General features: G+C 42.1%; 1 protein-coding gene across 1 annotated transcript; it reads left to right on the top strand.

The window, feature by feature from the left end:
* The first annotated feature begins 10,350 nt into the window (after positions 1-10,350).
* Positions 10,351-19,161, top strand: LOC124261886 (barH-like 1 homeobox protein). The gene is made up of 3 exons (XM_046696252.1): positions 10,351-11,208; positions 15,445-15,664; positions 18,281-19,161. Exons 1-3 carry the CDS (start codon positions 10,662-10,664, stop codon positions 18,570-18,572), a joined length of 1,059 nt encoding a protein of 352 aa, XP_046552208.1. The 5' UTR covers positions 10,351-10,661; the 3' UTR covers positions 18,573-19,161.
* The last annotated feature ends 3,362 nt before the right edge of the window (positions 19,162-22,523 follow it).

Genomic DNA, 22,523 nt, shown 5'->3' with positions numbered 1-22,523 from the left:
AAGTTTGGTATGAGGATGTCAGGGTGGCTTCAAGAAAGGGATGGGTATGAGGATGTTAGGGTATCTTCAAGATAGGGATGGGTATTTAGATGTCAGGTTAGCTTCAAGACAGGGGTGTGTATGATAATGTCAAGTTAGCTTCAGGACAGGGGTGAGTATGAGGATGTGAGGGTAGCTTCAGGACAGGTATGGGTATGAGGATGTCAGGTTAGGTTCAGGACAGGTATGGGTATGAGGTTGTCAGGGTAGCTTCAGGACAGGGGTGGGTATGAGGATGTCAGGTTAGCTTCAGGACAGAGGTGGTTATGAGGATGTCAGGGTAGCTTCAAGACAGGGGTGGGTATGAGGATGTCAGGTTAGCTTCAGGGTAGGGATGGGTATGAGGATGTTAGGGTAGCTAGGACTTCAGGACAGGGATGGGCTTCAGGGGATGTCAGGGTTAGCTTCCAGGACAGGGGTGGGTATGAGGGATGTCAGGGTAGCTTCAGGACAGGGATGGGTATGAGGATGTCAGGGGTAGCTTCAGGACAAGGTGTGGGTATGAGGATGTCAGGTTAGCTTCAGGACAGGGATGGGTATGATGATGTCAGGTTAGCGTCAAGGTCAGGACAGGGTATGAGATGTGAGGGATGTCAGGTTGGCAGAGGACAGAGAGTGGGTTATGAGGATGTCAGGTTAGCTTCAGCTTCATGAGGACAAGGGTGGAGTATGAGAGATGTGCAGGTTAGCTTCAGGACAGGGATGGGTATGAGGATGTCAGGTTAGCTTCAAGGACAGGGGGTGGGTATGAGGATGTCAGGTTAGCTTCAAGGACAGGGATGGGTATGTGAGATGTCAGGGTTGGGTAGCTTAGCTTCAGGACAGGGGTGGGTACAGGGGTCAGGGTATCTTCAAGAAGGGATGGGTATGAGAATGTCAGGTGTCAGGTTAGCTTCAGGACAGGAGCGGGTATGAGGATGTCAGGTTAGCTTCAGGACAGGGGGTGGGTATGAGGATGTCAAGGGTAGCTTCAAGACAGGGGGTGGGTATGAGGATGTCAGGTTAGCTTCAGGACAGGGGGTGGAGTATGAGGATGTCAGGGGTAGCTTCAGGACAGGTATGTGGAGTATGAGGGATGTCAGGTTAGCTTCAGGACAGGGGGTGGGTATGAGGGATGTCAGGTTGGCTTTAGAGACAGGTATGAGTATGAGGATGCCAGGTTAGCTTTAGGACAGGGATGGGTATGAGGATGTCAGGTTAGGTTCAGGACAGGTATGGGTATGAGGATGTGAGGTTAGCTTCAGGACAGGGGTGGGTATGAGGATGTGAGGGTAGCTTCAGGACAGGGGTGGGTATGAGGATGTCAGGATAGCTTCAGGACAGGGATGGGTATGAGGATGTCAGGTTAGCTTCAAGACAGGGGTGGGTATGAGGATGTCAGGGTATCTTCAAGACAGGGATGGGCATGAGAATGTCAGGTTAGCTTCAAGACAGGGGTGGGTATGAGGATGTCAGGTTAACTTCAGGACAGGAGCGGGTATAAGGATGTCAGGTTAGCTTCAGGACAGGGATGGGTATGAGGATGTCAGGGTAACTTCAAGACAGGGGTGGGTATGAGGATGTCAGGTTAGCTTCAAGACAGGGGTGGGTATGACGATGTCAGGGTAGCTTCAGGACAGGTATGAGTATGAGGATGTCAGGTTAGCTTTAGGACAGGGATGGGTATGAGGATGTCAGGTTAGCTTTAGAACAGGTATGAGTATGAGGATGCCAGGTTAGCTTTAGGACAGGGATGGGTATGAGGGTGTCAGGTTAGCTTCAAGACAAGTTTGGTATGAGGATGTCAGGGTAGCTTCAAGACAGGGATGGGTATGGAGATGTTAGGGTATCTTCAAGATAGAGATAGGTATTTAGATGTCAGGTTAGCTTCAGGACAGGGATGGGCATGAGGATGTCAGGGTTGCTTTAAGACAGGGGTGTGTATGAGGATGTCAGGTTAGCTTCAGGACAGGGGTGAGTATGAGGATGTTAGGGTAGCTTCAGGACAGGTATGGGTATGAGGATGTCCGGTTAGGTTCAGGACTGGGATGGGTATGAGGATGTCAGGGTAGCTTCAGGACAGGGGTTGGTATGAGGATGTCAGGTTAGGTTCAGGACAGAGGTGGTTATGAGGATGTCAGGGTAGCTTCAAGACAGGGGTGGGTATGAGGATGTCAGGTTAGCTTCAGGATAGGGGTTGGTATGAGGATGTTAGGGTAGCTTCAGGACAGGTGTGGGTATGAGGATGTCAGGTTAGCTTCAGGACAGGGATGGGTATGAGGATGTCAGGTTAACTTCAAGACAGGGGTGGGTATGAGGATGTCAGGGTAGCTTCAGGACAGGGGTGGGCATGAGAATTTCAGGTTAGCTTCAAGACAGGGGTGGGTATGAGGATGTCAGGGTTGCTTTAAGACTGGGATGGGTATGAGGATGTCAGGGTAGCTTCAGGACAGGGGTTGGTATGAGGATGTCAGGTTAGGTTCAGGACAGAGGTGGTTATGAGGATGTCAGGGTAGCTTCAAGACAGGGGTGGGTATGAGGATGTCAGGTTAGCTTCAGGATAGGGGTTGGTATGAGGATGTCAGGGTAGCTTCAGGACAGGTGTGGGTATGAGGATGTAAGGTTAGCTTCAGGACAGGGATGGGTATGAGGATGTCAGGTTAACGTCAAGACAGGGGTGGGTATGAGGATGTCAGGGTAGCTTCAGGACAGGGGTGGGCATGAGAATTTCAGGTTAGCTTCAAGACAGGGGTGGGTATGAGGATGTCAGGTTAGCTTCAGGACAGGGATGGGTATGGGGATGTCAGGTTAGCTTCAGGACAGGGGTGGGTATGAGGATGTTAGGGTAGTTTCAGGACAGGTATGGGCATGAGGATGTCAGGTTGGTTTCAGGATAGGGATGGGCATGAGGATGCCAGGGTAGCTTCAAGACAGGGATGGGTATTAATATGTCAGGTTAGCTTCAGGACAGGGATGGGTGTGGGGATGTTGTGGTACATCGGAGCTGTTGGTATGCTGAGGTGCATAAGTATGTAGTATAGAGTATAATCTGCCAGAATTGTAAAACCTTTAATGAATGTCATGACTAGAGAACATAACTGTTTGGACGGCAAGAATTATGTTCATATTTGGAATACTTGTAGCAGCATTATCCGTAAACCTAAGCTCGCTGTGAAACATGAGAGGGCTGCCCACAATGTTGCAGACGTTGCATTAAATACAGACGTGCTACGCGAGCCTGCACACTTTCACTGGTAATGGTGCTTCTGTTTAATAGGAAATGTCAGTATGAATATCATACAGTGCTTCACGGTAATGGTGGTTCACACAATGGAGGAGGGCATGGTGATACAGCGTCACACAGCACGGGGCAAGAATCTGTGACACAGTGGCATGGATTAAAGTGTATTAAAACCCATTCAGCTGCCGCTGACATCCCCATGCAGCACAAAAACATCGGACCACGCCCATCCGACACTACATCTGACCACACCCATACAAGACAACATCAGACCACGTCCATCCCACACTACAACATCTGACCACGCCCATCCAACACAAAAAACATTTGACCACGCCCATACCACACAACATCTGATCACGTGCATACAACACAACATCTGACCACGCCCATACCACACAACACCACCAGACACGTCCATACAACACAACAGCATCTGATCACGGCCATATGACACAACATCTGATCACGCCCATACAACACAACACCACCAGACCACGTTCATACAACACATTAATATCTGACCACGCCCATACAACACAACAGCATGTGACCACGCCCATACAACACAACAACATCTGACCACGCCATCCGACACTACAACATTTGATCACTCCCATACAACACAACATCTGACCACGCCCATATGACACAACATCTGACCACGCCCATACGACACTACGAGATCTGACTACGCTTACAAGGAACTACGAGATATGACCACGCCCATATCATCAAACAACATCTGAACACACCCATACCACCAAACAATATCTGACCACGCCTATAAGATACCACGAGATCTGACCACGCCCGTACGACACAACATCTCACCATGGCCAACAACACAACATATGACCATGCCCAACAGCACAACATCTGACCATGCCCATACAACACAATCATTTCTGATCATCCCCCTACAGCACGCCCGTAAAACACAAAAAATATCTGACATCTGGCAGGACACAACCCACCAAGTAATCTGACACACAACACATGATGAAGTAAGGTCTCACACAACACATGATGAAGTAAGGTCTCACACAACACATGATGAAGTAAGGTCTCACACAACAGTTTAGACTAACAGTAGTCTCTGAAATTAACATATTTTACAGTAAAAAAGCGCATAGTAAAAATAGTAAAATCTGAAGCTGTGGCAGTCTAGACTTGCCACATTTTCTAGACTTGTGAGGGCTTTCTTGGCTATATTTGCTTCGGGGTCTGTATGCCAGATTAACAACAGTTGGTCATAGGCAGTTGTTGAATATGAGAGAGAATGGAGGGGGCGGGGATTGGGGGAGAGTAGCAAGAGGTTGGGAGAGGGAGGCAGACAGATGAAGGGGAAGGCGGGAGATGGGAGCATTGGCTCAATATGTCCCACGGGAGAAGGCATGTCTGCCATTAACACAAATAACAAAATCAATTTATTTAACCTTCAAGAGAATTGTCTCAAACTGTAATTAGTCAAATGAAGACTGTGAAAGAGTAACGTTTTGCCCGGGTACATGCGAGTGCATTCCTACAACTGGCTCGTCGGTTCAAATTCAACATCCCCATTTATAAATTAACATTTCTCAATCACCAATCTAGCTGCAGTCGGATCTCCTCTCCAGGTAATCAGATGATTATCTCTTGAACTCTGGCGTGAAAACAGCAGTGGAGCTTACTGATGTTGTTTGTTTCATGTTGCCCGACTCCAGCAAATCCCAATGAGAACCGCTGCACTGCCCGTCGTCTACCTACTACTTTGGGCCGTGCACGGTGAATGTAGGTGTGTTGGTGAGGTGTGCGATCAGCCCCTGTAACCGGGCTGGGTCGGTAGCAGTGGGCGATACACTTGTAAAAGCTTGCAACAAACAACATACTCTCAACATCAAATTTTCATTCATTATCGATTGGAAATTTAATTAAGTTAATCACATATGGAATGGCACCTAGCAGGCTTTTCACCTGTAGGTCTCAGGTGGAATAACGTCGACAATTAATTTTGTTTTAACTGCCGCCTCTGCCCGAGTCGCGTGCTGACGCCAGTAATTAGCTGCATTTCATTTCCATATCTCGCCCAAATGTCAATCAGCAACACTGATTCGGCCCGTCGTCCCAGGAGAAATTCCGTTTTCCACGGGACTCGCCATTCCGTGTTTTCGCTGCTTCCTGTGCCACTCTTCGTGTGTTGGTATCGCTCTTCTGGAAGAAAAGGGGGAAATTTGATTACAAAGCGCAAGTAATGGCGGTACTTGATGGCGATTCTTGGCTATGAAGTAGATGTTAGACAATGCAATTATGCGCTCGTAAAGATATTGTGCGGATAACTAGAATATAATGAAATAACTAGAAAGTCTTTACAACTTTAGCAATATATTATTAAATCGTTCAACCGTTAAAGGCGGTGATGGTAATTATAAACGTCACGCAGGCTCTACAACACCGGAAACAAGACCTGACTAGAGGAAGTATGTTGCGTCAGCTGAGAGTGGAGCAGCTCAACCTTTATCTGGAAACACTGCAGGTCCTGCTTAGGTTTACACATACAGGAAGTAATACATGAGTGAGTGAGTGCGTGCGTGCGTGAGTGCGTGAGTGAGTGAGCGAGTATCGTGATGTTGGCATGTGAGGGTAACGTATAATGTAAACATATAGCAGATAATGTGACGGAATAAATGTAGAGCTAGTGTACTGTGAGTGAGTGAGTGAGTAAGCCACTTTTAGCAATATTCCAGCAATATCACGGCGGGGACACCAGAAATGGGCTTCACACATTGTACCCTTGTGGGGACTCAAACCCGGGGTCTTCGGCGTGACGAGCCAACGCTTTAACCACTAGGCTACCCCACCGCCCCATAGCTAGTGTGTGCGTTATGAAGGGGGATATAGGTACAATGTATATGCATACATGATCTATAAACATGACCACACCAGTGTCAGGCCGCTCCGTGGGTTACAGCGAGGGGACTACGTGGACGACCCTGTCCCTGGTACTACAGCAATGTTAGCTCCTGTTGGGGTCAGGTTGACAGGATACCGGGAGTGGGTCAGCACACAGAAAGCAATGATGTAATAATCCAGAAGATCCCACGAGGGGACAAACTAGGAACACTTTTCTAAAATCGTATAGTTTATAACGTTAAATTGTCCATCTACCTTTGGTAGGGGAGGTGCTTGGAACAGCCGCCTAGGCACCGTATTATCACATCAAGAAAATGCGGTTTAGACAACACAGCGATATCGACCAGACCATATATATGAAAATACTGAATGAGTACATTATCTAAATACGTATTTATATGTAGGTATATGTCAGTGCCGGTAGGTTTGTGTATCAATAGGGATATTTGTAAATGTTCGTAATACAGTCTGTGCATGTTTTGGTGAAGTGAAGATAAGATCGTGACGGGTCAGAGGGCAGTAGATGTAACACCGGCGTGTACTGACGCGAGGTAGTGTCCGGCATATGCTGGTGTTGCAGACAGCACCGGAGTTATTGCTAGATGAAATAAACGCCGACAATTTATTACTCTCATCTCAACCAACATATGGACACGACGGCCGCCAAATTACCCAATAATAATTCATAAGGCAGCATTCAGAGCCGTCATTGGTACATGCTGACTCCAATTTGTCCATTTCCTCAGACCACGCGGTAAATCCAAGCTTTGAAATATGCATCCCAATCAGCGGCAGTTTGTGTGTGCCTGTGACCTCCGTTCTCCGCTATTGTCAGGAGACATTGTCTCACCTGGGTGTAATGTCCACCACAATCTGGACCATATGCCAACCTCACAGCCCCATACAGCTTCACACAGCCCTTCTCACTAGCTACCTCACGATATTGTCACCTAGAACGAGACTGGGCCCTATTAACAATAAACGATTTTGACAAATTAGAAATCATTGGATTGATCAAATGCTGGATATCGTTATATGGTATTGTCAGTCTGTAATGTGACTGAAATATTTACAGACATATTAGTCGGTTTCCAAATTAGCAAAAAGTCTGTCAGTTTATTTCTATCAAATATCGAATTCCCTCCATTACCAACACATTCATGCTGAATACCATCATAGCGTCACTGAAAGGAATAAGAATATTAAAGTCAGTATATATTTGATTTTGTTTAGGTGTGTGTGTGTGTGTGTGTGTGTGTGTGTGTGTGTGTGTGTTTTGGGTGTGTGTGTTGGGGGTGGACTGGGCTATTAATCTAAGCTTAATTAGTCCACTGTAATGTTTTAGCCCCCTTTGACACTCTTGACTAATTTCAGTCAATCTCGCAAACATAATGTTTTAGTCAATTTGTCACATGACTAAAATATTAAGGCATTTTGTAAATTGCGCAAGTCAATCACTTTACTGATAGACAGTAACATATACATGAGCAAAGCAATTTTCGCTTCATTGTGAAATAATTACATTGTAGACAGGGTTAACACATATAATTGTGTACACTTGAATGTCATCAATATTCTCTTCATATATAGGTGGTGTTTGGCTAACTTTAATGTTTGTACAGAACAAGATTGCGGATAAAGCGAGTGACTATACATTTAACGACACGCTTTGTTCAATAATGTATTTAGATGTTATTTAAGTTGGTGTGAGAAACCGACATGCTTCCTTCAGTCACGGTCAGACGCCATTACAGAGAGCGAGTTAGTGGTACATTACAAATATCCTCGTCCAAACGGGAGAAATGTTTCAGGAATGCGTGCCACTCAGATGTTTTTTCTGTCAACAGGCGCACAATAGAAACATAAGCAGCTACCGCCACAAACGACTCACAATAGAGCACGTGCATTTAACCCAACTTTGAAGGCGAAAAGTTTATTGTATCTCAATGGCATTCTCTGAAATGTTATAATGTTGATATGTGCGTGCGTCCACAAAGGCGAGGCCATACACGGCTTCAATACAGGCGAAACAGTCCCATTCCGTGTACAAAGATCGTTCACACTTACATTAGTCCCTGAAACAATGAGCCATGATGATTATCCAAATGTAAATCTCAGGTGTCAAGGCAGTTACCGTTATAGAGAGTCGTTCTGCCAGACCCGCTCTCCCTGCTATTCTACACCCTCGGCTATCAGCGACCCCGATCATCATCGCACACATCACGGAGCATATCACGACAGATTTCTGATCACAAACGATGGGAACGTGTCTAAAGTAGCACCCGATATTACACGGTGGCATGTACCACTGTAACGTCATTGTTGTGGCGCGACATTGTTGCCCATATATTCCCGGGTATGGGAACAACACCATTGGCCCTGCATACCTGACAATAATCACTACCTATGTCTTGATATTGTGTACAGTTATATTTACACTCGATGACTTAAGGGCTGAATTAATTCAAAAGAACGGACCTTCTGAAACAGCTTTGAGCAATTCTCATTTTCAATTTGTTAAACTCGAAAATCTACAAGCGGTGCTATATGAGCATACAGATATACATTCGATACACCATACCAACAGTAGAGCATCCGGAACTTGTGTTAAGGTGGAAAGACGTTTCTATTTTGTTGAGATGAAAACATTATTTCCAGTGATACATGGTTGATCATACTAGACAATTAAGTCGATCGGGTGGTCCGATTTGAAGACATCGTTAAATACGTATGTCCACTATATATAGATTACTAATCATGACGTTTAACACTACATTCATCTTTCATTGATCATTGACAGTTGCGGCATTAATTAGCGCCAAACAAAATCACAAAAATTTAGAGATTCGGGCAATATGGCAATACCAAGTAAATTTAGAGACACCGGCAATATGGCAATCTATGGTTGATACGTGGCATCAGCCTTTTATATGTAATATTTCAAACCTATTTAATTTGTAAATTTTGATGTTTATTGCAATTATTGCAATTAATAAATAAATCAGTTGACACAAATCACTGAAAACAATGTCTAGATTCCACCAGAAATGTCAGGGCCTGTGTCTGTGGATGTGTCTGTGTCCGTCTGTCTGCGTCCCACAGCATCGAAACTCAGGCCGGAGATCATCCAGATCCTTCAAATGACAAATCGTTTCTCGTAAATTTTAATCTAATTTATTAATTTTAAGTGTTAAACACATTAAATAACTAAAACCTGTTATAATGTGTCACGGCGGAATTTGAGATCGGAGGGCACGAGCATGTTTACGAAAGATACATGGTACAGAATTTTGTCGCCTGCAATGTCTGGATAGATACCTGCGTGTCACGTGACTGACCCATGACACCAAATAAGGAACCGAACCGCGTGACGGATCTTATAAAATCACTTATGGTCATATTGCTTTTGGTGGTTTTGGTAGTAAGATGGATTCCAACATAATCTGTTCAGTACGCAAACGCACACACACGCACGTAAACATACGCACACCTCTGACCCCTTTTTACATTCCGTACCACCCCACCTCCCATCCCCATATCCGCAAATCAGTCACTATCGGAGATTCTGTATATCCCATTTCCCATTTTGGATATGAAATGTAATTGTTGAGTGAAAAGTCGACTCCTTACACACCTAATAGATGAAGAAAAAGGCAGCCACCACCAACAAGAACAGCACAGAATCATAGGGAAGATTACAAATCTACAGATGTCACTTAATCAATAACATTATCATCCTTCAAACCTCAAAATATCATCAAATAACAAATATATTTATTTCCTGATTTCTAAAATTAAAAACATCCGAAACTAAATTAAATGCATTCAATTTAAAAATGCATCATATATTGACAATAAAAATATTTCAGTTAGAGAGAAGCCAACTGTATCGATCTATTTGTGAGTTAACTGATCGCTAACTCCAAGAAATGAAAGCTGATTCAGGCGCCTCATTCGGCAATCAATACCGAACGTGGAGAGACAACGAGGTAATTACAACACAGGTAGAAGCCGGCCTCGCCACCGACCCGGGGACCCAGCAGCCAATCACAGCAGAGTGGGATGACGACTTCAAACAGTTGGCACCGCCCACAAGTTGAAACTACACTATCCATTGGTCAAACAAGCCAGCGAGGAAGGATCTAATTGGTTTGGTCTACAAGTAAACTGAAGCAACACCTCACTAACTGCTGCCACACTTGACGAGATGCGATCAATTGCCAGTGTATTCAAACGCTATTAAATTGACATGGAATAGAATCGAGCGAACCGTCAATACACGCAGTATCGCCGACCGTCATCCGCCGACCCCCGAGGAGACAACCCTGTTTACTCACCCACATATCCCCCCCTCGGTAGCTGGCTGATCAGTGAGAGAGTGGACCGACTCACGATATTACCCGATATCTGACGTCTTGTTGTCAGATTCCCCGACACTGTTTCAGACATCTGAAGTTTGTTTATTATCAAGACATGCAACAGTAACTCTCAAAGTTCATCTCTACAGCTGATGATGGAGAAAGGAGCGGCATCTCCACTGCGGGAGGAGGAAGAGAGACGGGTACCCTTGGATTCAGACGCGGAGTTGTCGGATGGGGGCTCAGACATTGATGTGACAGAGAGCAGAGTTTGTGACAGTGACAGCAACAGCAACATCGAACACAGCAGCAACATCGACCACAAGAGCGGCAACGACCGTTCGTCACCAAATTCAACGCAATGCCATACTTCTATCAAACCAACTGTAAAAGTTTTGCCACGACCGTCCTTCCTAATAACAGACATTCTTGGGCAGAGAGGCACCAACTTGTCTGACAGACTATCAAGGGATGTGCGAGGTAGGGACACAACGCCCGTTAGTGCTAGGGCGTTTGGCCACATAACTGACAGTAACTTACTTGGGCACCTATCCGACACATCTAGAGTCGGGCACCTGCCCGACACATCTAGACTCGGGCACTTGTCAGATAGTGCCAGAAACGCTGGACATCTTTCAGACAGATCGCGGTCTCGCTCTCCCCTCTACAAGAAAGCGGACACATCCCTAAGCGACAGTGGTGAGTGTCAATGAATTTTTAACATTTAACAGTATATATGTGGGTGAATCTTGTTAAACCGTGTAAACACTGATTATTAATCAACATGGACAATCAGAAATGTAGCATGAAAAGTTAATGGTATGCACATAGGTACTATAACACCGCATGTCCCTGTGTGTCATACCCCGGCGACACCCACCAACCTGAGTGTGTTGTATAACTCCTAATACCTATATAACTCCTGTTTTACACATTCTATATTTCCATCTATACCACTTAAATATAACTCATTTTAACACCCCCTTTATTTATTTCTACATCATACATATATAACGTTTGTTCAACACAACCTATATTTCCATCTATAACATACATATATAAATCATTTTCAACCCACCCTTATTTCACTCTATACCATACTTACATATCTGACTTCAATAATTTCCAGGATTACTTGACAACATAGATCAGGTCTTTAAGGAAATATCTGCAACATTTCAAATATTTGTCAATGCACATTGTGACAAAACAATGAATAAATAAGTTCACCATATGCTTTGATACAATAATACTCGCAGAGAAACTTTTACGGACTTTTTCTTCAAACGTCCCATTAAACAACCGTTAACATTTACTATCTTACAGAAACCTTTTTGCTGGCTGTATGTTTAATGTCAAAGCACAAACTACTATTCAGTGATTCCACATAAAGGAAATATTGTAATTGTCTCTAACAAATATATTTCTGCAAATATTCGTATATTGAAAATTTTCTAAAGTATATTAATTATTACTATTCAACAAATAAAATATAATTATAAATATTAATTAACATGAAAGAAATTTTGTCATGTTTTCCGAAAAATAAATATATATTTCATTTCTGCAAAAGACAATTAACCAATAAACACTCTAAATTCCTATGTTGGGATCCGAAATTGGATCATTCCACTTTGAAAGTGTCTTAGAAATCTTTTATAATTTTATATTTAAAAAATGAAATTTAGCATGGTAAATCAATCACTTTGCACAAAATTCAACTTGACCGAGTAGAATGTGTTTTAATAATAATGACAATATGTATAACACCCTTGTCGAGGCGAGATATCCTGCTCAAAGCGCACAATGTTTTAATACTGTTATGGCTATACAGAAGTCCACCCCTCGTGTCAGCCTGTCCTGGTCCATGTGGCTTTTGGCCAGTCACGGACTGACCGGTGGCGAGGGTGCAAACTGAAGGCTTGTAAGTTGTAACCCCCTGGGAACACAGCAGGCTGTCTGTAAACAAAATATATAATTTTGGGGATTCAAATATGCTGTAAACAAGCTGTAAACAACAACATACATTATATTTGGGACTAAAATATGCTGTAAACAAGCTGTAAACAACATACATTATATTTGGGACTAAAATATGCTGTAAACAAGCTGTAAACAACATACATTATAGTTGGGAATAAAATATGCTGTAAACAACATACATTATATTTGGGATAACAAAAATGCTGTAAACAAGCTGTAAACAACATACATTATATTTGGGACTAAAATGTGCTGTAAAGAAACTGCCAACAAATCACGAGAAGAAAAGTATTGGTGTGCCAGTCCTAGGAATATAATTTTCTTAATATGGATATATGTATATAATATTCATCTGTCCGTTTGTGTAAATTGGGTAAACCTTTATAAGCGAGAAGAGTCAACTTCTATCCTTGCACGGAGGTCAAATGCTCCCAAGCTTGGACACACACATATCTAACCGACCACTACGGATGAATGATTAATAATATTTGTCAATTAACGAATTTAAATACGTAATAATCATTACTACTACAACCAACCGTAACATCTCTGAACATTTGTTTGCAGAACAGATACCTTATTTACTCATTAAAATACTTTGAAACCTTTGCATAAGAGATAATAACAAAAGAATGAGTTGATCAGCTGGTGATGCAGGTGTGTTTGATGAAGGTCTGGGACACAGATCACACAGTGCCCCTCTCAATACGTGATTATTAAAACAAATCTCATCCTTCACAGCTCGTGATTAACTAAACTAGCTGTCAACAGCTACCTGATCCCAGATCGTGGGGGCGAATATCCGTCGGCTGACTACAGTTGACCGTTCTCGCCAAGAGTGTGCAACTTCCTAATTAACTCTGCAACATTTGTAATAGCCACAAAACTTCCGCAATAACAGTTACGAATTAAAACACGACGAGTATTACATGCCATTTACAAATGAGTACTATCCAGTTACCCTGTGTCAGTTACTTAACGGGGAAAATAATCTGACGGTCGAAAGAAAGTTGATTTATGGTATATAAGAAATTGAAAGAGTTGTTTCTAATGTATGTATATATGTATGTATGTATGTATGTATGTATGTATGTATGTATGTATGTATGTATGTATGTATGTATGTATGTATGTATGTATGTATGTATGTGTGTGTGTGTGTGTGTGTGTGTGTGTGTGTGTGTGTGCGCGTGTGCGTATCTAGGTTATTATGTAATTAATTGATTTTTTATCTGGATTTTCAAAGAGATTTCTTACCTTCATGTGTATTCTTAGATGAACTAAATACTTAACTTCTATCCATGTAGTAAATTGGAAAGATAATGTTGTAATGTTTTAGAAATAAGTTCTGAAATGGAGCTATATTTTGCATAATGACATAGAGGTATATCTCTTTCAATGATGTCGATGTATGTTCTCTACGGTGAAAGGGAGGTATATTTTACAATAAAATAGAGCTACATTCTATTCCGTAAAATGGAGGTGTTTTTTTGTAATAATATAGATGAAATTCTATACTCTGACATTGAGGTATATTCTATAATAAGATATATCTAATTTCTGTATTGTGAAATAAAGTATATTTCATCACAATAATATATATGTAATTTCTATTCTGTGAAATGGAGGCATATTATATGGTAATATTTATGTAATTTGAATATTGTGAAATGAGGTATGTTTTATAAAAGCATAGATGTAATTTATATACTGTGAAACGGAGGTATATTATATAATAAAACATTTAGAAATTCTAAACAGTGAAATGAGTTTTATTATAATGTATATATGTAATTTATATACTGTGAAATGGAGGCATATTATTTTATAATACATATAGAAATTCTAAACAGTGAAATGAGTTTTATTATAATGTATATATGTAATTTATATACTGTGAAATGGAGGTATGTTTTATAATAATATAGATGTAATTTCTATGCAATGAAATGAGATATTTTGTGTAACAATATACATGTAATTTCTATTCTAAAATTATATATATTTTTAAATTAATATAGATGTAATTACTATACAATGAAATGGGGTATATTCTATAATAATATAGATGTAATTACTATACAATGAAATGAGGTATATTCTATAATAATATAGATGTAATTACTATACAATGAAATGAGGTATATTCTATAATAATATAGATGTAATTACTATACAATGAAATGGAGGTATATTCTATAACAACACAGATGTTATTACTATACAATGAAATGAGGTATATTCTATAATAATATAGATGTAATTACTATACAGTGAAATGGAAGTATATTCCATAATAATACAGATGTAATTACTATACAATGAAATGAGGTATATTCTATAATAATACAGATGTAATTACTATACAATGAAATGAGGTATATTCTATAATAATACAGATATAATTACTATACAATGAAATGAGGTATATTCTATAATAATATAGATGTAATTACTATACAATGAAATGGAGGTATATTTTATAGTAATATATATGTAATTTCAATACTAAAACGAGGTATATTTTCTAAACTTGTAAAATGAGGTATATGTTATAATTTTATAGATGTAACTGCTATACTGTGAAATGTAGATATGACTCAAAAAGACTAAGGAAATATGTTCTTTAAGTACATATTTTAGTCATTTAAAGGTATGTTCTTCATTGTAAAATGGAGAATATGTTAAATAATACAGATGTAATATCTCTGCGGTGAAATGAAGGTATCTCTATGTTGTGGTTTGTACGATGAGATGAAGGTGTGTTTCTGTATAACATAGGTATATTCTATTCTTTAAAATGGAGGTTATGTTTGTAATAATACGTTATGTTCTGTACTGTGAAATGGAGGTATTATCATTATGATATTGAGGTTGTGAAACTGAGAGATATTTGATTTGTAAGGACATAGAAGTATGTTCCTCACGTTAAATGACTGCTTTGTTATACAGACGACGAGGATGACGTCGACGATGGTGATGAAACTGACCCCCTCATGATAAAGTCCAAGAAGCCCCGCAAGGCCCGCACGGCCTTCACTGACCACCAGCTGAGCTGTCTGGAGAAAAGTTTCGAGAGACAGAAATACCTCAGTGTCCAGGACAGGATGGAACTGGCGGCCAAACTCAACCTCACGGACACCCAGGTGAAGACGTGGTACCAGAACAGAAGGTGAGACAAAGTTCAGAGTTCTCTCACTGTGACTGTGTACGAGACATATCTCAGCTTAAAGGCCCCCATTCCCCCTGTGGGAGACACATATATCAGCTTAGAACACACACTGTGAATGAGGACGAGACATATCTCAGCTTAGAACACTCTCACTGTGTCTGTAGGCGAGACATATCTCAGCTTAAAGTACTCTCATTCTGACTGAGGGCAAGACATATCTCAGCTCAGGGCAATCTTACTCGCACTGTGGAACTGATATGTTGCATTCGCCTACTCAGTAAGCTCAAAGATTCGCACTCCCTGACCTGGCGAGGGGTTCCACACCCTACATCTGCCTAGATATTTTTATAGAAACCCTTCAAGCAACCCGAAGACAAACCCATGTCACTGAAAACCCAAACTTCCTCCTGTCTTTCTGGCCTCCATGTTGTAAAGTCAGCAGAGATGGTACCTGCCAGCCCCTTGGCTACCAGTGAAGTACTGCGATGACGTATTTGTCCTGCAGTAACGGCACCCCTGTAGCAGCTGCAGCTCTCACAGGGAATACAGGGGTTTGGACCTCACCGTGAAGGACAGAGTGTCAGAACATCAATCTATTGTTATTTCAAGGGGCGACTAGTACAGCCGTCAATGCCCTAGTAATAACCACACTAAACACAGGTCGGTCAGAAAGCGCGGCGTGTGAAAGAGACGGGTCATTTGTTACAGTGGGGAGTGCGAGGTCAAAGGCACCCTAATGCTTGTCTTGTATCTGGTCGACCCCTTCTTGCATATTGTTTGCCTCCTACTTCCGATAAATGACCGCTTCCTACTCAGGTCTAAATATTGAGTAAAATGATAATTTTCTCATGTACTTCAGAGGTAAAAGGCTACTGCAGTTCTTCTACTTGAACCTTTAGACATTATTTTAAATGGAAACGTTTTAAACTTGTTCACTGGCGACAATTTTATACCGGACATCCACAGAGTGTTTATTTTACAACTCAAAACGAAATCATAAAATAGGAATGTACAGCATCGCAATGTACCTCGCCGCAGCGCCACCCACAGAACCGCTCCGTCAGGGCCGTGAGAAGCCGCCTGTACTGCCGTGTTGCTACAACCAGCTATGACGGTGTGCTCTTAACGCCTCCGTCAAAGGAGAGTTACTCATTTCGCACTAACACAAGCTGCGGGAATAAAGGACGTCATTCTCAGTGTTGTCACGAGCGTCAAAGTTTCACTCAGAACGAACCTACTCTCTCCAGGGGGGCGACACCATGCGCCGTCAGGCAGAACTCGCCGTGGTCCCAAGGCCCCGGACAATGGCCCTATCGCCGTGATGGGGATGGGGTGACTTCCAGCTATTTGACTAAAACGCAAACAAATTTCGTCGTTACTCGATTCACTGGTCTCGTTTAGAATCCTATAAATACTGTCAATTTTGACAACAATATTATGAAAAGGATTAAAGAGTCGTGCCGTACGTTGAGGTACTTGGGTGTGTGGCGCGTACAGTGATAGATATGTGCGGTAGAGTGTGGGGTGCGCAGAAGAACGCGGGACAGCAGCGCTATAAGGGAGTTTAAAAGATGGCAGTTTGTGTTAACTTCTTATATACTGATTGAACTTAATAAAAATGCAAGGCACGACAGAAGAACGTTTCTGGCTGTTTTTGCACCGTCAGCCATGACATGTCAGCATAACGACTGATCTAACGGACTCTTGTACTGCGCTTGTCCATTGTCTGATGCCCGCACTGATGACTAGTTCCAACATATAGAAGTAACAGCGATGTCACGCTACACTATTCGTCGTGAACATCCTTCTTTTGTTTTCCAAAATCTGGAGAAGTAGGCATTCCTAGAGAAAGTATTCCTAAAAACATGTCAGACAAAAATGGAAAGCCCCTCTCTTTTGAAGCTGTCTGCTCTCTAAAGGTCATCATGTAATCATGGCTGCTGCTGGGACTATTACTACTACTGCTGTTTCTGCTGCTACTGTTTCTACTACTACTACTACTACTACTACTACTACTACTACTACTACTACTACTACTACTACTACTACTACTACTACTACTACTACTTGTCCAGGTGTTCGTGACCACGAGTTTTGCCGAGTATTTTCAAATGTTGCTATCAGTTTGGTCCGTGAATCCGTGGAGGCTTCTGTCCGAACTAATTTAATATAGATTACCACCTGTAGCACAGTGCCGCCGTTGTATGCTGCTGGCGACAATAGTTGCCCGCATGTCACGGCGCTGGAGAAAGATCTAATATATTCATTTTATTCCCGGGATTCAATTACATCCGATAAGGGTGGGTGTTCTCAATGGCTAATCCCAAGGAATAGGATGCATTCAATTATGTGACTGGGTTTAATATGATATACCCCCCATACAAGCTAACTGCTGCGTCTCCGGGAACACGGGTCTACAGTAATCTCTAGTTTTACCGAACTTCAACAACTTGGAATAGGCCTACACTTGTAGCATGCCGACGTCGGATCTTACCTAGCATAACAGTCACTTATCAATGACGCCCTATATGACAATGACTAATCGGGGGCTCCCCCCCCCCCCCCTCCCAGACATTCACTACGTAATATGAAACTCACATTCTCCTTCTATTCCAGAACCAAGTGGAAGAGACAGACAGCCGTCGGTCTGGAACTCTTGGCGGAAGCTGGCAACTATGCCGCCGTACAGCGCATGCTCCAGACCAACCCCTACTGGTTCACGTATCATCCCCAGGCTGCGTCCATCCTCTCTAACATAGACGCATTCTACTTCCGCCACGGAGAGTCAGCCTTTACGCAGGCACAGAGGCCCTCACTACCCCGGATGTTCATCCACGGGCTCCAACAACACGTGAGTCAGCTCCCAACACCAACAGGGTCCACTGTGTTCCCGGAGAACCGAGGATGAATGTCCCCCGAGCTGACCAACGATGGCTGTGTATGAAGTGAAGCTTGGACAGATAGGTTACACGGCTGAACTTTGTGAAAACAAGAGATGCGTGTTGTGTTCATGTGGCCATCTGTAGAGGAGGTTGGCGCGACCTATGACGTGCCCAGTGACGACACGTCTCGGCGTCGACCTGATATGAGTCCTGTTCTGTGTGACAGAGCTGTTCTTATGTTCTGTGTGACAGGGCTGTCCTTATGTTCTGAATCCCAGCTTTGATCAGATGTCTGTTTATTCAAATAACTGTTGTTTTGTGGGTTTTTACGAACACTTAATGTGACGTCACTGCTACGACCACTTCATATACTGTCACAAGTGCTAGAGCGTTCTTTTGACTCCCCCTGTTCGACTGACTGTGCTATGAACACTAAATACACTGTCACAAGTTCCAGAGTGCTCTTCTGATGTCCCCTTTGTTCGAATGACTGTACTCTGAACACTAAGTGTGCTGTCACAAAGTACTAGAACGTCCAGATTGTCTATACCGTGCATTGAAGCCTGCTGGTGCTGGGCGTTGCATGGGTTGTATTCATGTTACCATTATATTATCTTTACCCAAAAGCATATTTAATGCTGTTTCTAATATTCTTCATTTTACATTGATGTTTCATGCAATAAAAAATCAAACAAAGAGACATTTATTGATTGTTCATTTCACACTTGAGAGGTAAGGGCTGAGTCGTCTCGTGTCGGGACTGTGTAAGGTGGCGGTGTAACCCGGTGCATGTGCTACTTGACTTTTTAAACGATGTCATTAATAAACTAAATGACAGAATATCAATTACTGATTGCGACGCTGAACCAGCCATGATGAAATGATTATTGATTATTTAGCTAATAATCGATGTCATCTTTACAAAGCTGCAGTTTCTGCGAACACTACAACATTTTCTGTGTGAGGCACCCCTTCCTTCCAGCGTGATAGTTGTTTAAAAGCGTTTTGATGTCATTCAATAAATGAACAAGAGTATATTTTAAGGGTCGATACCCCTGTGTGCTTCCACTGGCCTTTGAATGTTGACAATGTCAGTTCAACTGTTTGCATTAGTCAAACACTTTACTATAAATTAATTTCAAATTATGTATTATGTAACATTTGCCACACGACTAGCCTTAAGTGAATGCATGAGAGACCTCATTGAGCCGACTGAGCGCTGCGAGGGGTGGAGGAGCAAGCGAGAAGTTGTCAGGGAAGTAATATACAATACTTGGGGGTGGGGACACGACGGGCCGCCATTGAGGGGAGATGTTTCACCATGTAGACCGCGGTGATAAATAGACTGGCTTTACACGCAAGTGAGGAAGCTATCGATGTCATATTTTGATTCTATCGGAATAAGGGAAAAAGGGACAGACGTGATCCAGAGTCGATTTTGTCAGCGTGTGTCATCTTGAGTCAGTGAGATGGATGGGGTGAGGACGGAAATATGACGCTTTTGTCTCAAGACCATCCACTCGTACATAAACAACCATAGCAACATTAACACTTCATCACAAAACACACTTCGTAAAGACTACATGTTTGGTATAGTGGATCCTCGACAGCATATATATATATACACCTGACAAACGTCTTATCAGCACACACTACATATACCTGATACATGACATCACCGCACACACTAAATATACCTGATAAATGTCATCACAGCACACACTACGTATACCTGATAAATGACATCACAGCACACACTACATATACCTGATACATGACATCACAGCACACATTAGATATACCTGATACATGACATCACAGCACACACTACATATACCTGATACATGACATCACAGCACATACTTCATATAAATGATACATGTCATCACAGCACATACTTCATATAAATGATACATGTCATCACAGCACATACTTCATATACCTGCTACATACAAATCTGAATACAGATTTTGTCATCCATGAAGTTTGGTGCTTTACTTTTACTCACCAATGTCTAAAATGCCAGTCAAACCGATTACCTCAACTTAACGTTTCACAATCGAATTTTACATTATTACTTCTTATACCATTTTCCCATCTTGGCAGGAACGGTTGAAACAAATTACAAAGGAAACTTAAATGTATGGGTATTTTGACGTATTTATGACCAGCAGGAATTGTTACCCCACAGTATTTAGCCTTACATATGTGTTACATAGAGCCTGCCACCGAAGCGACAACACAAACAAAAAAGAGTGGCAAGCTCAACCAGCTCTTTTTCCGAGTACAGGAAACTAATCATATCAACCCCAATTCCTCACACAATGCCACCTCTTAAAAAGTATCTGTGATCACATTCATCACGTTGAAAACGACTGCTCTAAATATTTATTCCTAGATGGGTATACCTTTAAAACACAGCAGTCTTACACCTAATCACTGATGGCAGAAAATTCAGTATACACTGGAAGTTGATTGTGATTTGTTTTAGCATAACCTTGAAGCAGTTTCAGCTTATTATGTCATGGTCTCTTTGACACATGGGCCACTCGAGGACCACGGTCTTGGGCGTACATGCTCTCACAAGAACCCCGTATACTTCACGTTTGTTCCCGATAACAAATACAAGGATTGCGTCAATTAGGTTGTGCCACACCAGACCCCTCAAACATATTTCCTAGTTCTCAGCCAGAAGCCAATTGAAAGATGTTCTGTATAATTTAGAACTGATGAACTGATGGACAATCGGTTAGCACTGACGACCTGATGGACAATCGGTTAGGACTGATGACCTCATGGACAATCGTTAGCACTGACAACCTCATGGACAATCGTTAGCACTGATGACCTCATAGACAATCGGTTAGCACTGACGACCTCATGGACAATCGTTAGCACTGATGGCCCCATGGACAATCGTTAGCACTGATGACCTCATGGACAATCGGTTAGGGATGACGACCTAAAAGATAATCGGTTAGCACTAACGACCTCATAGTTTATCGGTTAGCATTGACAAACTCATGGACAGTAGCTTAGCACTGATGACCTCATGGACAATGGGTTAGCACTGATGACCTCGTGGACAATCTGTTAGCACTGACAAACGCATGGACAATCGCTTAACACTGATGACCTCATGTTCAATCGGTTAGCACTGACAACCTCATGGACAATTTGTTAGCACTGATGACCTCATGGACAATCTGTTAGCACTGACAAACGCATGGACAGTGGCTTAGCACTGATGACCTCATGTTCGATCGGTTAGCACTGACAACCTCATGGACAATCGCTTAGCACTGATGACCTCATGTTCAATCGGTTAGCACTGATGACCTCATGTTCAATCGGTTAGCACTGGTGACATCATGGACAATCGGTTAGCACTGACAACCTCATGGACAATGGGTTAGAGCTGACTATGTTATAGACACGTCGTTTGCACTGCTGACCTCACGGCAAGGACAATCGTTAGCACTGATGACTATGTATTTCGTCAGCTATACCCGATTAAGTCCACCACCTGTTTTGGTACGACGTTTGCTATTTGTCCAGTTCTAAGTATTTCAAATGAATACACGTTTTGTCCTAATAAAACATTCCATGAATTAAAAACAACAGTATGCTGAACACCAGAAATGTAAACGAAATCAAGAAACTTGTAAAAGTCCTATATGATAGCCTTTACTGCATATGTGTGTGCTAAACCTTTACATGCTTCTTTGATAGATATATTTCTGTTTAAGTGTTTCAGCAAATTATCAAAGAAAATGTTTTGATGTGGCCCAACGTTTTCACAGTATCACCGACATCTTAATTAATACCAACATAGGAGGTTGTTTTAAGAAACAAAGTGATTGACATTAGGTTGCCATTGAGGACTCGTGGGCAACTGGTTGTTGCAAACATCACTTATATGTCATGACTGTACACTGACCATACAAATCAGCATTGTGGCACTACCTGACCACCAC

Source organism: Haliotis rubra, unplaced genomic scaffold, assembly GCF_003918875.1.
Source record: "Haliotis rubra isolate DU_JTF1 unplaced genomic scaffold, ASM391887v1 Scf814, whole genome shotgun sequence".
In the NCBI taxonomy this organism is placed as follows: domain Eukaryota; kingdom Metazoa; phylum Mollusca; class Gastropoda; order Lepetellida; family Haliotidae; genus Haliotis; species Haliotis rubra.
The sequence above is the reverse complement of the archived record's forward strand: the minus strand, read 5'-3'. Positions and strand labels throughout refer to the sequence as shown.

Coding starts and splice junctions, on each gene's coding strand:
- LOC124261886 (XM_046696252.1), top strand. CDS start 10,662: ATGATGGAGAAAGGAGCGGCATCTCCACTGCGGGAGGAGGAAGAGAGA. Junction 11,209..15,444: donor CACATCCCTAAGCGACAGTG/GTGAGTGTCAAT, acceptor TTTGTTATACAG/ACGACGAGGATGACGTCGAC. Junction 15,665..18,280: donor ACGTGGTACCAGAACAGAAG/GTGAGACAAAGT, acceptor CTTCTATTCCAG/AACCAAGTGGAAGAGACAGA.